The sequence below is a fragment of the Carcharodon carcharias genome, chromosome 2 (assembly GCF_017639515.1).
Source record: "Carcharodon carcharias isolate sCarCar2 chromosome 2, sCarCar2.pri, whole genome shotgun sequence".
NCBI classification, from domain to species: domain Eukaryota; kingdom Metazoa; phylum Chordata; class Chondrichthyes; order Lamniformes; family Lamnidae; genus Carcharodon; species Carcharodon carcharias.
In genome coordinates, this window is record NC_054468.1 from 221,543,633 (window position 1) to 221,561,537 (window position 17,905).

At 45.4% G+C, this 17,905-nt stretch overlaps 1 protein-coding gene across 5 annotated transcripts in view; it reads left to right on the forward strand.

Annotated features, from left to right (window-relative positions):
• Positions 1–17,905, forward strand: part of smyd3 (SET and MYND domain containing 3) — a 921,006-nt gene that overhangs the window by 829,425 nt on the left and 73,676 nt on the right. For 4 of the 5 annotated variants that reach the window (XM_041182999.1, XM_041183002.1, XM_041183001.1 and 1 more), the window contains one exon: positions 17,727–17,814. The exons of the other annotated variant lie outside the window; for it this stretch is intronic. In XM_041182999.1, the coding sequence (XP_041038933.1) occupies positions 17,727–17,814 (88 nt within the window). The remainder of the gene's footprint in view (positions 1–17,726; positions 17,815–17,905) is intronic. 5 annotated transcript variants of the gene reach the window in all.

Consider the following 17,905-nt stretch of genomic DNA (forward strand, 5'->3'; position numbering starts at 1 on the left):
ATCTGGGGGCTTGTGCCAAAACTGGGAGAGCTGTCTCACAGACTAGTCAAGTAACAGCCTGACATAGTCATCCTCATGGAATCATACCTTACAGATAAAGTCCCAGACACCACCATCACCATCCCTGGGTATGTCCTGTCCCACTGGCCTTGGAGTACTCAACATCCGGACCCCATGAAGTCTCATGGCATCAGATCAAACATGGGCAAGGAAACCTCCTGCTGATTACCACGTATCGCCCTCCCTCAGCTGATGAATCAGTGCTCCTCCATGTTGAACATCACTTGGAGGGAACACTGAGGGTGGCAAGAGCGCAGAATGTACTCTGCTTGGGGGACTTCAAATCCATCACCAAGAGTGGCTCGGCAGCACCACTACAGACCGAGCTGGCTGAGTCCTAAAGGACATAGCTGCTAGACTGGGTCTATGGCAGGTGGTGAGGGAACCAACAAGAGGGAAAAGCATATTTGATCTCATCTTCACCAACCTGCCTGCTGCAGATGCATCTGTCCATGACAGTATTGGCTGGAGTGACCACTGCACAGTCATATTGGAGGCAAAGTCCTGCCTTCACATTGAGGATACCCTCCATCATGTTGTGTGGCACTACCACCTTGCTAAATGGGATAGATTTCGAACAGACCTAGCAGCTCAAGACTGGGCATCCATGAGACACTGTGGGCCATCAGCAGCAGAAGAATTGTACTCGAACACAATCCGTAGCCTCATAGCCTGACATAACCCCCACTCTACCATTACCATCAAGCCAGGGGATCAACCCTGGTTCAATGAAGAGTGCAGGAGGGTATACCAGGAGCAGCACCAGGTATACCTAAAAATGAGGTGTCAACCTGGTGAAGCTACGACACAGGACTACATGTGTGCCAAACAGCATAAGCACAAGTGATGGACAGAGCTAAGTGATTTCAGAACCAATATATCAGATCTAAGCTCTGCAGTCCTGCCACATCCAGTCATGAATGGTGGTAGATAATTAACTCATTGGAGGAGAATTCTCCATAAATATCCCCATCCTCAATGATGGGGGAGCCCAGCACATTAGTGCAAAAGATAAGGCTGTAGCATATGCAACAATCTTCAGCCAGAAGTGTCGAGTGGATGATGCATCTCGGCCTCCTCTGGAGGTTCCCAGCATCACAGATGCCACTCTTCAGCCAATTCGATTCATTCCACATGATATCAAGAAATGGCTGAAGGCACTGTATACAGCAAAGGCAAGGGCCCTAACAATTTTCGAGTCTTGTGCTCCTGAGCTTGCTGCGCCCCTAGCCAAGCTGTTCCAGTAAAACTACAACTCTGGCATCCACCCGGCTATGTGGAAAATTGCCCAGGTATGTCGTGTCCACAAAAAGCAGGACAAATCCAACCTGGCCAATTATTGCCTCAACAGCCTACTCTCAATCATCAGTAAAGTAATGGAAGGGGTCAACAACAGTGCTATCAGGCAGCACTTACTTAGCAATAAGCTGCTCACTGATGCCCAGTTTGGGTTCCGCTCGGATCACTCAGCTCCTGAACTCATTTCAGCCTTGGTTCAAGCATAGACAAAAGAGCTGAACTCCAGATGTGAGATGAGAGTGACTGTCCTTGATATCAAGGCTGCATTTGACTGAGTGTAGCATCAAAGAGCCCTAACAAAACCAGAGTCAATGGGAATCGGAGGGGGGAAAGCTCTCCACTGGTTGGAGTCATGCCTAGCACAAAGGAAGATGGTTGTGGTTGTTGGAGGTCAGTCACCTCGGTTTCAGGACATCACTGTAGGAGTTCCTCAGGGTAGTGTCCTCGGCCCAACCATCTTCAGCTGCTTCATCAATGACCTTCCTTCTATCATAAGGTCAGAATTGGGGATGTTCGCTGATGATTGCACAATGTTCAGCACCATTCGTGACTCCTCAGACACTGAAGAAGTCTATGTCCAAATTCAGCAAGACCTGGACAATATCCAGGCTTGGGCTGACAAGTGGCAAGTAACATTCGTGCCTCACAAGTGTCAGGCAATGGCCATCTACAACAAGAGAGAATCTAATCATCGCCCCTTGGCATTCAATGGCTGAATCCCTCAGCTTCTTGGGGGTTACCATGGACCAGAAACTGACTGGACCAGCCATATAAATACTGTGGCTACAAGAGCAGGTCAGAGGCTGGGAATTCCGCAGCGAGTAACTCACCTCCTGACTCCCCAAAGCCTGTCCACTATCTACAAGGCACAAGTCAGGAGTGTGATGGAATACTCTCCACTTGCCTGGACAAATGCAGCTCCAACAACACTTGAGAAGCTTGACACCGTCCAGGACAAAGCAGCCCTCTTGATTGGCACCACATCCACAAACATTCACTCCCTCCACCACTGACGAACAGTGGCAGCAGGGTGTACCATCTACAAGATGCACTGCAGAAACTCACTGCTCCTTAGACAGCACCTTCCAAACCCACAGCCACTACCATCTAGAGGGACAAGGACAGCAGATAGATGGGAACACCACTACCTGACTAGGAAATATATCACTGGCCCTGACCCTCCATCGCCCCCGACCCTCTGACCCTCCACCTCCCTGTGACCCGCCAGTATTTTAAGTATTTATCACTCAGATTATGAGGAAGAGAGGTTTGTAGGCCAAGGAATCCCCGCATTGTTACAGCACAGGAGGAGACCATTTGGCCCATTGCATGTGTACAGTGTGACAGTTGCCATAGTCGCCATTACTGAGACCAGCATTTTTTTTATATCCCAGATTTATTCATTGAATTTAAATTCCACCAGCTGTCATGGTGAGATTTGGATAAATGGCATAGAAACTGGCCATTCGGCCCAACCAATCCATGCAGGTGTTTCTGCTCCACTCGAGCCTCCCCTTATCTTTCCTCATCTAAATCTATCACCTATTCACATCTCCCCCATTTCCTTGTCTTTCTTCCCCTTTGGTACATCTAAACTATTCACTTCAATCACTCCCCATGGCAGCGAGTTCCACATTCCCGCCACTCTTTGGGTAAAGAGATTTCTTCTGAACTCCCTATTGGATTTCTTGGTGACTGCCTTATATCGATGGCCTCTGGTTATGCTCTTCCCCACAAGGGGAAACATTTGCTCCATCTCCGCTCTGGCGAAACCTTTCAGAATTTCAATGACCTCCATGAAGACACCTCCCAGCACTTTTTCAAGAGAAAAGAGACCCGGCCTGTCAATTCTTCCCTGAGGTGCGAACCCACACATTCCTGTTGCATTGGGCAGTTTGTCACAGTTCAGACCCGGCTTTAAGATCACTGCTCTTCGACGCTCATTTTATCAACTACCTGACAGGCAAGAAAGGACATGAGATGGACCATCAAACCTGCCCTACACACTGCGCTGGGCAAAGCATCTTGGCTCAACAATTGTCCCACCCCTTATCCCCTGTCCACCCCCTGTTAACCTCACAAGCCCTGCAGCCATATCATCACAGGAGTATAATTCAGGGCTAATAAAAGAAAAGGTACTCTAGGGAATTCCTCTCTGAGATCCTCAGAGGATCGATTTCGAGGAACAGGATAAGACCATTAAACTCAACAGGCCTGTTTCATTCATGGAACTCAATCTGCTAGGGAAGGCCTTAGTTATTAGGAGCAAAGAGAATCGTTAGGCAGAAAGAAAAGACTGGTCTATCTAGCTCACCTTCTCCCAACCTGGTAGTCACATGATACAGCAACAATAGAGTTATTGACTAATCATTGCAAAAGTCTCTATCAATTAACTGACAACAGATCCAGACAGCTTCTTTTTATACCTCACACAGTTAGTTTGTAAAATGAGATTAATTTACAGTGGGGCACTGCATCCTGAGGTGTTTTGGCACTCGATGGAGATGCAGACACCTGCTCAGCTCTGGATAGAGTCCAGAGAAAGCTGGGGGGAGGGGTGTGTGTGGTGGGGGGGCGTGGAGAAGAAGAGCATTCTGAAGGTACGTCCTGGATGTTGGTGAGAGTGTGGCCAAGGTCCTCTGACCCTGAGCATTGCCATGTTGCCTCTGCTCACCTTCCCCTTTGACGCTTGTGTTCTGTGCAGCAGCAAGGTGGGGTGGGGGGGAGGGGGGCGGTTTAACGTCTGTGGATTGTGAGTGGCAAGGCAGGAGGATTTCATGCGAACCTCGCAGCCTCCCCTCCCACTTCACATGACTAACCTAAAATCTATCAACTGGAGGAAGAATAAACTCCTTGTTCAGCTGCTGCTATTGCAGCATTTTACTCCGGATTATAATTAGTTACAGGAAAAAAAATTAGCAATCTTAGCAGAAGCCACAAGACATGAGTTAGGCACTGCTCTGAAGAGCCGGTATGTTTGATTCTAGGTTAAATTACAGTGTTGTGTACAGCACTTGTCCTGTCTACTCTGTGGATATATTCATCTTTCATCTGATTACATGTTTCTTTTTTATTGTTGGTAAAGCTTTGTTTGTTTTGATTTACTAATGACATAACCCTTCAAGCTGCCATTCATCCTCTTTCAGGAGGCTGTGTTGTGTCTGTTTTTCCTTCTCAGATGAATTGTTTTGTCCTTTAAGGCGAGGGTGGCGATGCCAGCATAATTCCTCGCTGCTTTACGTGGCTCTGGAACCAACAGCAAACACTCTGCATTCCCTTTTAAAGGAAAGAACAGAAATCTTGCTGGAGAGACATGTTGCCAAAGCTTTTCGTCTCGCACTCACTGACGGCAGCACCCTGTCAGTGGAAAACCACCACTCTGCATAGCCACTGCAGAGTAGCAGCATGACAGATGCTGCCGTCAGCCCAAAAAGGTGTTCTGCCTACCACACCATTGAGCAACATCGTGTATGAACGTCAGTGCCGGCGTGATTCCAGGTATGCAGGCTGTACGTCCCAGTGATTGGCTGATCGAATCAAGCAACATGTTCCTTCGGTTGTTTGTAACAAGCATTCTCAACCAGCTCGCGTTTGCAAAACACAAAACAAAATGTCTACTGTTCAGCGTGATTCTGCAGCACTGGCTGAACAACCCTGAGCACGCTAATAGCAACACTACTGACCAATTTAAGATAATCAGTTGAGCTCTTTAACATGGCTCATTTATGCTTGCTAGACATTTGTACACAGGGACCCATTCTCTGCAAACAAGGAGTATATTCAAGCCTTGCATCTTTAGTGAATTAAGCGGGAGCTTGGGGAGCCTATAGTTCCCCATTGCTATCTCCATGGAAATGTCTTAGCCAATCAGGGTTGACTTGCCAACCAATCAGCACCCTTTTCTCCTGTAGTATAAATTGTTGTGATCATTTTAAATTTGGTATTCTTGTGTTTGTCCTGGTGAGTGCAATATGATAAACTTTGGCAACATGTCTCTCTTTTCAACAATATTCAAGTTCTGTACTACCAAGCGATTGTTAGAATTGAGATACTTGCATTTATATCGTATCTCTTGCCACTTTGGGGCATCCAAAAGTGCTGGACAACCAATTAAATATGTTTTTTTTTGAAGTGAGATCACTGTTGGAATATTGGAAATTTGCAACTATTTGCACACAGCAAGCTGCCACAAACAGCAGAGGGGTCATGGGCAGATAAATAGCTTTTGTTCTAGTTGATTGCCGGCTGAGGGATTAATGTTGCCCCTCAGACACTGGCCAACACTTTAGATGTCATGCGAAAATTTCCATCTGCGGTAGGTCAGGTCCAACTGCAGCACCAAGGCTCATCCATTATTCACAATGGCTGGCCTGAGGTAGGTTTCCAATCGGAGCCAAATTGTCGGCAGTTGTGGGACCTTGTCCCTTGTGAACTGGCTGGAAGCTGAAAGAGGAATCTTACTAGCAGCGAGGAGGGGGAGGGGGTGGGGATGGGGCGAGTCTCATCCTGTCAGCCAGGGCTGGACAACACAATGGATCACAGAGGTAAATGAACACTGTACAAGCCCATTAGCCAAAACTGAGAGGCAGTTTGCACCCAGCCTGCAGTACGGACAAAAAAATGATCAAAATCATTAGCTTAGGTGAGTGGCAGATTGATGTTCGCTGAACTTAGTGTGCAGAAACACATTTTGGAAGGAAGAGTAAAAGGTACGTTTATTACAATAAATGATAATTATATATAACAAAATACAAAGTTTATAAACGGGAGCTTGGAAAGCAAATGCAATGAGGTAATGGTGTTTAAGTGAACACAAATCACTAGCTAGGCTATAGTTAGAATAGAAAAACAAAAGTGCTGGAAAAACTCAGCAGGTCTGGCAGCATCAGCGGAGAGAGAGAGAGAGACAGAGTTAACGTTTTGAGTCTGACATAATTCTTCGTCAGTTCCGAAGAAGCCATATTGGACTCGAAACGTTAACTTTGTCTCTTTGTCTCCACAGATGCTGCCGGACCTGCTGAGCTCTTAGTTCAGACCTCCAGCATCTGTGGTATTTTGCTTTTAATTGATAGTTAGAATATTGTGTCCAGTTTTGGATGCCCTTCTTTAGGATGTCAAATGAAAAGATGCAAAGGAACTTCACTAGGTAAACAACAGACAGATAGACAGACAGTAGATGCACAGGCAGACGGAGAGACAAAAAGACAGACAGATAAATAGACAGACAGACAGACAGAAAATAGGTGTATTGGAAAATCATCATGGAGGCAGGTGCAGAATTGTGACAACGATACAGATAAAACAAGTGACCATAATTCATAGTTATGGACAATTATCAAAATAGAAATAAATTATAAAATAATAGAAGGATTGCACCATCATGAACATTTCACTTATCAAAGAATTAAAAAACATTGCAAAATGCAGGTCTCCTTAATGTACAGAGTAAATAACTGAACTGTATATTTTGTGTTAAAGTCAGGGCTGAGGTAAAGAGAGCCAGCGAAACTTGTCTAAAACAGAGGGATTTGATCAAGGTGATGAAAATTATGAGGAGCCTTGAATGTTTGGTGATTCCGTACCTCGCAAGCATAAATGTAAAATCGCCAAAAGCAGGAGGGTTTTTAGGACATGAGATATCTTACCATAAATAGCGGGGAGAAGCAGAATCTGTAGTTGCTAAGGAAAGTGGATAGCTAATTGCAGAAGAATAAATTTGAAAGCAGATGTGGAAAAGGTAGAAAATGAGACCTCACGAATTGCTCTTTCAAGGAGCATGTACAGATGCAATGGGTCGAATGGCTTGCTTCTGTGCCATAAAAGTCCAAATATTCTACCATCTGTTGATCCTTGCTTGGAGTGTGTGTTTATGTGGATATTGGGTGAGCGTAGAGTTAGGTTTGGAAGATGCCCTCCTGGGATTAAATGCTCCTTTGGTACTTGCTGTCCAGGCCAATGTATGACAACTAGCCGCTCAATGAGATATACAAGCATATGAACATACAAAATAGGAGCAGAAGTAGGCCATTCAGCCCCTCGAGCCTCCTTCGCCATTCAGTAGGATCATGACTGATCTGTTTGTGTTTCGAATTCCGCATTCCCATCTATATTCAGTAACCTTTGATTCCCTTGCCTAACGAGAATCTATCTACTTCTGCCTCAAAAATATTCAATGACCCTACCCCCACCACCTTTGGAGGTAGAAAGCTCCAAAGTCGCAACACCCTTTAAGAGAAAATAAATGTCCTCATCTCTGACCTAAAATTGCAGCCCCTAATTTTAAAACAGTGCCCCCTAGTTGTAGACTCATCTACAAGAGGAAACAAGCTTTCCATGTCCACCTTGCCCATACTGTTCAGGATCTTATATACTCCAGCCTAGTCACCCCTCACTCTACTAAACTCCAGTGGAAATGAGCCCAGTCTGTTTAACCTTTCCTCATAAGACAACCCGCTTATTCCAGGTATTAATCTAGTAAACGTCTTCCAAATTGCCTCCAATGCATTTACATCCTTCCTTAAATAAGGAGGCCAAAACTGCACACAGTATTCGAGATGTGGTCTCACCAATGCCCTGTATAACAGAAGCATAACATACTTAATTTTATGTTCTATTCCTCTCATAATAAAGGATAGCATTCCATTAGCCTTCTCAATTACTTGCTGCACCTGCATCCTAACTTTTTGAGACTCATGCACTAGAACACCTAGATCCCTCTGCACATCAGAACTCTGCAGCCTTTCTCCGTTTAAGTGATATGCTTTTTTATTTTTCCTGCCAAAGTGAACTACTTCACGTTTTCCCACATTATACTCCATCTGCCAGATTTTTTCCCACTCATTCAACCTACCTATATCCATCTACAGCCTCCTTATGTCCTCTTCACAACATACTTCCCTACCTATCTTTGTGTCATCTGCATATTTAGCTACCACGCTTTCACTCCCCTCACCTAAGTCATTGACATAAATTGTAAGAAGTTGAGGCCCCAGCACAGACCCTTGCGCGATTCTACTCGTCACACCATGCCAATCAGACTAAGACCCATTTATGCATACTCGCTGTGTTCTGCCAGCCAGCCAATTCCTGCCCCTATATCATGAGCTTTTATTTTCCATAAGAACCTTTGATGTGGTACCTTATCAAATGCCTCCTGGAAATTCAAGTGCAGCACATCTACAGGCTCCCCTTTATCCACCGTGCATGCTACGCCCTCAATGAACTTCAATAACTTGGTTAAACATGGTTTCCCTTTCACAAAACCGATCTGACTCTTCCCAATTACCTTGAGTTTCTCTAAGTGTCCAGCTATAACCTCTTTAATGCTCGACTCTAACACCTTCCCCATGACAGAAGTCAAGCTAACTGGCCTATAGTTTCTTGTTTTCTGCCTCCCTTGAATAAGAGGTTATGTTTGCTACTTTCCAGTCAGATGGAATCTTTCCAGAATCTAGGGAATTTTGGAAAATTAACACCAATACATCTACTACCTCATTAGCCACTTTTTTTAAAACCCTAGGATGAAGTCCACCAGGACCCGGAGACTTGTCACCTTGCAACTCCATCAGTTTGCTCAGTACTGCTTTCCTGGTGATTGTAATTTCACCACATTCCCCTTTCACTTCTGATTTACAGCTATTACTGGAATATTTTTTGTATCCTCTATAGTGAAGACAGAAGCCAAATATTTGTTCATTTCATCTGCTATTTCCTTAATATCAACTATTAACTCCCCACTGTCACTCTCTAGAGAACCAACACTCACTTTACTTAACCTTTTCCTTTTTAGGTACTTGTAGAAACTCTTGCTATCCATTTTTACAGTTCTAGTTAGCTTCCTCTCATGTTCTAATTTCTTTCTCCTGATTAACCTTTAGTCATTCTCTGCCGTTCTTTATATTCTGACCATTCATCTGACCTGTCACTCATCTTTGCGCAGTTATTTGGCTTTTTCCTTAAGTTTGATACTTTCCTTAACTTCTTTAGTTCACCACAGATGGTGAGTCCCCCCCTTAGAATTTTTCTTTAAAGTAGAAATATACGTATTCAAAAATATCTGTTTAAATGTCTGCCACTGCTTCTCTATTAATCTGTTCCCTAACCTAGTATCCCAGTTCACTTCAGCTAGCTCAGCTTTCACGCCCATATAGTTGCCCTTATTTAAGTTTAAAATGCTAGTCTTAGACTCACTCTTCTCCCTTTCAAACTGAATGTAAAATTCAATCATATTGTGGTTGCTGCTACCTAGGGGTGACTTTCCTCTGAGGTCATTAATTAATCCTGTCACATTACACAATACCAAGTCTAATATAACCTGCTCTCTGTTGGTTCCAGAGCGTGCTGCTATTAAAGACTATCTCAAAAGCATTCTATGAACTCCTCATCCAGGCTACTACTGCCAATGTGATTTTTCCAGTTTATATGTAGATTAAAACCACCCATGATTATTGCTGTCCCTTTATCACAAGCACCCAATATTTCTTCCTGTAAATTCTATTGACTCCAATTCATTTACTTTGTTATGAATGCTATGCACATTCAGATACAGAGCCTTTACTTTTGGCTTTTTGTTATCTTTGTAACACCTAGCCTTAACTATTGTTGTATTCTTAGGTTTTATCTCTCTGTCCCTTCCTGCTATTCTGTGACCCTCATTTCCAAAATTACTACATGGTCTTCTACCTTGAATCTGCCCCTTGATTTGCCACATTTCCCCAAGCTTGATGCCTCACGGCTCTCCACCCTGTTTAGTTTAAAGCCCTCTCTACTTCCCTAGTTATGTGATTCGCAAGAACACTCATCTCTGCACGGTTCAGTTGTGGACCGTCCTAATGGTACAGCCCCCAGTTTCCCCGGTACTGATGTCAGTGCCCCACAAGCCATAACCCACTTCATCTCTCTAACCTTATTTGCCCTATGACAATTTGCACATGGCTCAGGTAACAACCCAGAGACTATTGGCTTTGAGGTTCTGCTTCTTAATTTGGTATCTAGCTCCTCATACTGACCATGCAGACCCTCCTTCCTTGTCCTGCCTATGTCGTTGATACCTACATGCACCACAATTACTGGATCCTCCCCCTCCCACTCAGGGCTCCTCTCCAGCCCTGAGCAGATGTCCCAAACCCTGGCACAGGGCAGGCAACACAGCCTTCTGGACTCTCGCCCTTTGCTGCAGAGAACAGTGTCAATCCCCCTTACTATACGTTCCCCTACTACCACTACATTCCTGTTTGCAAGCCCCCCCACCACAGCTTGAATGGCTTCCTGTACCAGGGCACCATGGCCAGCCTGCTCATCCACCTTGCAGACCTCGCTTTCGTCCACACAGGTCATGAGTACTTCAGACCTGTCTGACCATTGCAAAGTCTGAGGCTCCTCCATTGCTGTCTGCTCGATCCCTTCACCTGCCTCACTCATGGTCACATCTTCCTGCCCCTCACTTCTGACCAAAACAGATGATCCTATTCTAAGAGGCACGACCGTCTTCTGTAACAAAGTGTCCAGATACTTCTCCCCCTCCCTTATGTCAGAGATATACCTTCAGGAATGGCCCACAGAGGGAGGGGCGGTGGTTTGTGGGGAGTGGGGGGGGTGGGGAGGGTGCGCGGTGGGGGTTGCGCGAATGGCGGGTATTGCAGTGGGAATGTAATGGAGAAAAAGATTGCAACAATGCCCCACTTTTCCAGGCAAATTGAACAACAACAACTTTTATTTATATAGTGCCTTTATACCGTACCTTTAAAGTACCAAAACATCCCAAGGTGCTTTACAGGAGCATTGGGAAACAAAGTATGACACCAAGACAAATAAGGAGATATTAGGTCAGCTGACCAAAAACTTGGTCAAAGCGGTAGATTTTAAGGAGCGTCTTAACGGAGGAAAGTGAGGTGGAGAGATGTAGGGAGGGCATTCCAGAGCTTGGAAAATTGAACACCAAAATTCACAGAGTTCAGAAATATTCAGCAATAACTTTTTGCGAACCGCTTCCTTGTTCTGAGAGCCATTTTGAAATCTTCGACCATGATCTTCACCCTGTTCTGACTTTATCCCTCCCCCTCACTCTCATCCACTGTTGGATTTGCAATTACTTTTTACTTATTTGTTCATGGGAATCACTTGCTGGGCCATCCCTAACTGCCCTTTTACAGGGGGCAGTTATGAGTCAACCACGTTGCTGTGGGTCTGGAGTCACATGTAGGCCAGAGCAGGTAAGGATGGCAGATTTCCTTCCCTAAAGGGCATTAGTGAGCCAGATGGGTTTTTAACAACAATGGTCTTAAATGGTATCCAGATTTTTATTGAATTCAAATTTCACCATCTTGGATTTAAACCCGGGTCCCCAGAGCATTGCCCTGGGTCTCTGGAGTGCTAGCCCAGTGACAATACCACTATGCCACCAACAACCCCCCCCCCCCCCCCCCCCCCCCCCCCCCCCCCCGCCAGTCCTGTTTTGGCCTTCTCTTCAAACATTGGGTGTATTATAGATATGGAAGCTCTTCTTAGGCCTTTATGTGAACAGAGGTGAAGAGTTCATTACAACGAGTTAATTTGGTCTTGACTAATAACTGCCAGCTCATCTAAAAGTCCATGACCCAGTTGTGAGGTTTTTTTTTTAAAATTCCGCGAGCATGTTCATTTTCTCCCACACCTACACAGACAGCCTTTTGGGGATTGAAGGATCACAGTCCACAGGCAGGATTCAGCACTTCCCCATGCCCCCCCCCCGCCACCACCACCACCCTCCACATCTCTTGTTGTGTCTGCACAATGTCACTTTGAGAGGGAAGAACGGATGCAGGCAGCTGCTGTGCAGAGCAGTGCCTCTCTGTGTTTGGAAACCTTCAGGCATTCTGTGCACCAGGGAACAATTTGAAGTACACACGCTGAAAGTTTTTTTTTTCTTTCTCATTATGGCATGGAAATGAGATGTACAATATGGATTTTTGCAATAAACAATTGCGGAGTGTCTGTGCTGACAGAGCGGTGCCCTGCAGTCAGACACACACTTGATGTCTCTCTCTCTCCCTCTCTCTCTCTCACCTTCTCTCTCATTCACTCTTTCCTTTCCCTTTCTCATTTTCTTTTACTTGCTCACTCAAGCACTTCTTTCTCTCTCTCTTCCTCTTCCTCTCTATTTTTCTCTCTCTCTCATTTTCTCTTTCTCTCTCTCCCTCTCTCTTTTACATTCACCACTGCTGTAGTTTTAACATTTGGTTGTTCTCAGACCATGGGGCAGGAGGCTGAGCCGGCTTCACCCAGATAAACACAAGAAGCCAGTGTGTAGACATCATTCAGCAATTTGATCTATAGAGGCTCTGAATGTAAAAGTGTTGTTTTTTCCCCTTTCTCTTCCCCCCTCTCTCTCTCTCACTGTGTATATGGTATGCTTTCCTTCTGCTTTATCTTGTGTACCAAAAATGTCTCTGTCTCAATGTGTGTCACCTCACTTCCTCTGTTTATGTGTGGTGTTTCCCACTTTGGTCCTGCTTTGCCTTTCTTTCTCTTTCTCTTTCTCTCTCTCTCTCTCTCACTCTTTCTCTCAGCCTCAATCTATTTCTTTCCAGCCAACGAAGCTGTTTCCCACTGTGTTTGCACATTGTCAGCCTCTGTCTCTCCCTTTCCCCCTCTCTCTCCCCTCTCTCTTCCCCCTCTATCTCTCTCCCTCTCTCTCCATCTCTCTGTCTCCCTTCCTCCCCTCTCTCTTCCCCCCTCTCTCTCTCCACCACCCTTCTCCCTCTCTCCCTCCCTCCCTTCTCCTCCCCCACCCCCCTCTTTCTCTCCATCCTCTCTTTGGTGCTGGATGTCCTTAATGTAGTACTGTGTAACTGTGTGGTCTCCTTCCTTATAAGAAAGAATACAATTGCATTAAAAGCTTTTCAGAGAAGGTTCAGTCAACTGATTCCTGGGCTTAATGGGGTTGTCTTATGAGGAGAGGTTGAGTAGGTTGGACCTGTATCCATTGGAGTTTAGAAGAATGAAAGGTGATCTTCTTGAAGCATATAAAATCCTGAGGGGACTTGACAGGGTGGATGCTGAGAGGGTGTCCCCTCTTATGTGGGAGCCTTAGGGGTCTCCCATTTAAGACTGTGATAAGGAGAATTTGTTTTCTGTCAGAGGGTCATCAGCCTGTGGAATTCTCTTCCCCCGAGAGCAGTCAATGGTTCATTGAATGTGTTCAGGACTGAGTCAGATAGGTTTTGATCAAGAAGGGACTCAAGGGCTATGCTGGGCAGGCAGGAAAGTGGAGTTAAGGTCACAATTAGGTCAGCCATGATCTTATCGACTGGCAGAACGGGTTTGAGGGGCCGAATGGCCTACTCCGGCTCCCAATTCCTGTGTTTCTGTGTAGATTGAGACCTAATGGCCCTTTTGACAGATGATTCCAGGTTGACGTTTATTTTTTTTTTTTTGCAAAACATCTGCTGCTTCTAATTTAAGGTTGAACATCTTGCCTTTAATTTTTTTAAGGAATAGGCCACTTCCTAAATGCTCAGAGCTGCCACAGAAGCTGTGTGATGGTGGCCAAAAACAGCAGAGTGCACAGCTGGATCTGCATTTGCCTGCACCCTCCCCCATTGCGGGACTAAAATGCCCATGGGTCCCATGTATCCTTGTGCAGAGGTAACTTTGCCAGAAATAAGTACATAAAACAACTCACTGACTGGATTCTAATCAGAACCATCTGTGGGCAGTAGCTTGCAGGGGTGGCTGCAGAACCACATCAGACGCAGGCCGGTAAAGTGGGTGCACGTGTGCGAGCATTTAGCGGATGTGCAGCATGGACTCAACACGTCTGGAACTTCCGACTCTTGTGGAACACCCACCATTTATTAAGACTGAAACTGTGCCTGTTTCAGCAAGCTAGCTTTGTCTTCATTAAAAGGCTTTGCCTTTCACACAACAGTGAACTCTGCAGGGCTGGCTGTTCCTTCCTGAAGGTGTCTCTCTGTATGTACCTGGTGCACAGGGCAGTGTTTCTGCGATGGGAAAAAAATGCTGATTCTCTGTGATATTTTATCAAGAACTTGTAAATGATAATGGAAGACATGTGTGTCTGTGTGTTTTTGTGTGTCTCTGCCTGTGTGCGTGCCTGTCTGTGTGTGTGTGTGTGTGTGTGTGTTTCTGTGTGTGTGTGTGTGTCTGTGCACGTCTGCCTGTGTCTATGTGTGTGTGTCTGTATGTGTGTATGTTTCTGTGTCTGTCTGTGTGTATCTGTGTGTGTGTGTGTGTGTGCGCGCGCGCATCTGCCTGTGTGTGTGTGTCTGTCTGTATGTGTGTGTATGTCTGTGCGCGTCTGCCTGTGTCTGTGTGTGTGTCTGTCTGTCTGTGTATTTGTGCTTCTGTGTCTGTCTGTCTGTGTGTGTGTGTGTGTGTGTGTCTGTGCGCGTCTGCCTGTGTCTGTGTGTGTGTATATGTCTGTCTGTGTGTGTGTGTGTGTCTGTCTGTCTGTATGTGTGTCTGTCTGTCTGTGTTTGTGTGTGTTTATCTGTATGATTATCTGGTGGCCGTTTACCCAAAGGGCACATCAGCCAAGCCTGACCCTGTCCACACCCACACTACAGCGATCTGAACCTGCTTTAAATTGGCAGGTGAGCAGGACGGGGAGAAGGCTACCTGATTTTACTCATCGCATGAGCAGTCACAGTCAAGGTTACTACTGTACTCAGTGTTTTTGCACCATAGATGCCTTCCTAGTACAGAGCACATCTCAGCTGTGGCTCGGTGAGCAAAACTCTGGCCTCTGACCCAGAGGTTGTGGGTTCAAGTCCCGCTGCAGGCACTTGAGCATGTCTTCCAGACTGACACCCCAGTGCCGTACTGAAGGAGCGCTGTACTGTTTGAGGTGCCAGCTTACAGACAGTTGATGAAACCAGATCCTACATCCTCCCTTAGATGGACTTAGATGATCCCATTGCACTGTTTTGAACATGTCCTGACTCATATTTACCCCTCAGCTGATAGATTGTTTGATAGATAGGTAGTTTGACGTAATTTTCAATATAATATGGTAGCAGAGTGGTAATGTCACTGGACTAGTAACCCAGAGCATCCCAACTAATGATCTGGAGATATGAGTTCAAATCCCATCACAGTGGCTGAGGAATTTACATTCAGTTAATCAAATAAAAGCCTGGAATAAAATGCTAGTATGATCATGAAGCTGCCATCTGGTTTACTAAGGTCCTTTAGGGGAGGAAATCTACAGCCCTTACCAGATTCTCCCTACGTGTGACTCCAGACTCTTAACTGCCCTCTGAAATGGCCTAGCAAACCAGTCTGTTCTGTCAGAACTGACACCTAGCATCTACCTGGAAATGTGGAAAATTGCCCAGGTATGACCTGTCTACAAAAAGCAGGACAACTCCAATTTGGCCAATTACTGCCCCATCAGTCCACATTCAATCATCATCAGGCAAGTTAACTCACACATAACCTGCTGATCAATGCTCAGTTTGGTTTCTGGTAGGACCACTTGGCTCTAGACCTCAAACGTGGACACAAGATCTGAATTCCAGAGACGAGGCGAGAGTGACTGTCGTTGACATCAAGGCAGTTCTTGATCAAGTAATATGGAAGTCATTGGGATGGTGGGGGAAAGCCGTGCATAGGTTTGAGTCAAACCCTGTACAAAGGAAAAGATGGTTGTGGTTTTTGGAAGCCAAATTACCTCAGTTGCAGGACATTGTTGCAGGTGTTCCTCAGGGTACTAGGCCCGACCATCTTCAACTACTTCATCAATGACCTTCCCTCCTTTCTGAAGTGGGGATGTTCAATGATGATTGCATGGAGTTCAGTGCCATTCATGACTCCTCAGATACTGAAGCTGTCCTTGCCCACATGCAGCAAAACCTGGACAACATTCAGGCATGAGCTGATAAGTGGCCATTAACATTCACATCAACAGGTGCCAGGCAAAAACCGTCTCCAACAAGAGAGAAGCTAACCATCTCCCTTTGACGTTCAATGGCATTATCATCGCTGAATCCCCCACTATCAACATCCTGAGGGCTACCATTGACCAGAAACTGAACTGGAACCATATAAATACTGTGGCTACAAGAGCAGGTCAGAGGCTGGGAATTTTGTGGTGAGTAACTCACCTCCTGACTCCCCAAAACCTGGCCACCATATCCAAGACAGAAACCAGGAGTGTGTTGGAATGCTCTCCACTTGCCTGGATGAATGCAGCTCCAGCAACACTGAAGAATCTGGACACTATCCAGGATAAAGCAACCCACTTGATTGGCACCTGATCCATCATCTTTAACATTCAGTCTCTTGACCACAGAGGCACAGCGGCAGCAGTATGTACCACCAACAAGATGCACTGCAGGAACTCACCAAGGCTCCTTAGAAAGCACCTTCCACACCTGCGACCTCTACTACCTGGAAGGACAAAGGCAGCAGATGCATAGGAACACCACCATATGCAAGTTGCCCTCCAAGCCACATACCATACTGATTTGGAAATATATCGCTGTTCCTTCACTGTCGCTGGGTCAAAATCCTGGAACTCCCTCCCTAGCAACACAGTGGGTGTACCTACACCACATGGACTGCAGCGGTTCAAGAAGGCAGCTCACCACCACCTTCTCAAGGGCAATTGGCGATGGGCAATAAATACCAATCTTGCCAGCAATCCCCAGATCCATCAATGAATAAAATAAATAGGTGGATAGATTATTTATATAGATAATTTATATAGATTATCTATAGATAATTAATATAGGTAATTTATATAGTTTACCTATCAATTATTCATATAGATAATTTATATAGATTTATATAAATGTATATAGATTGCCTATATCTATATTTATGTATACAATTTTTATAGATTACTTGTAGATTATTTATAAAGTGCTTTTCAGGATACCCCAAAGCACTTTACAGCTAGTTAAGTATTTTGTAGTAATGTAGTAAAATCTATGGTTGTGGAAGAAACATAAGAAGACAGGTGTAGTCAATAGGTAGAAATTTCATGTGTTAAGAGCTTGACATGTTTAATAATCTAAGAAAAGCACTTTCTCAGCACCAATGGCAGATGTAAGTGGGTTTCAGAACAATTTACTCCACCAGCATCTGTTCATGCAGCCGTGCTGAGGCTCCCGAGATGATCAGAGTGTCTGTTGCTGTCAGATAGGAACTCTCTTTTTTCATTGACGTGAAGCGGAGCAGGAATCTGGGGTGGGGAACACGGGCGGGGGAGGAGAATGAACAGTGGTTGACAACTCCTACTGTTTTCAAGTAACGAGGGTTGGGGGGGCGGTGGGGGTGGGGGGGGTGGGGTGGGGGCGGTGATGGTGGAGTGGGTGGGCCCTAACATGGTCAAGGGTATGAACTTTCCTTCTTATTCTGTGCAGGATTCTGATCTGCTGGCAGGCGAGGAACATGCCTGGAAGGAGGTCAAGGAATCGATTCCAAAAGTGGAAGAGTTACAATCTTCAGGAAGTATCCTTATGATGCAAGGCCCCAGGCAACACTGGGACCAGTTACATCTACATGGCTGATGAGAGATGAAGCTTGCACATCAACCCTTACA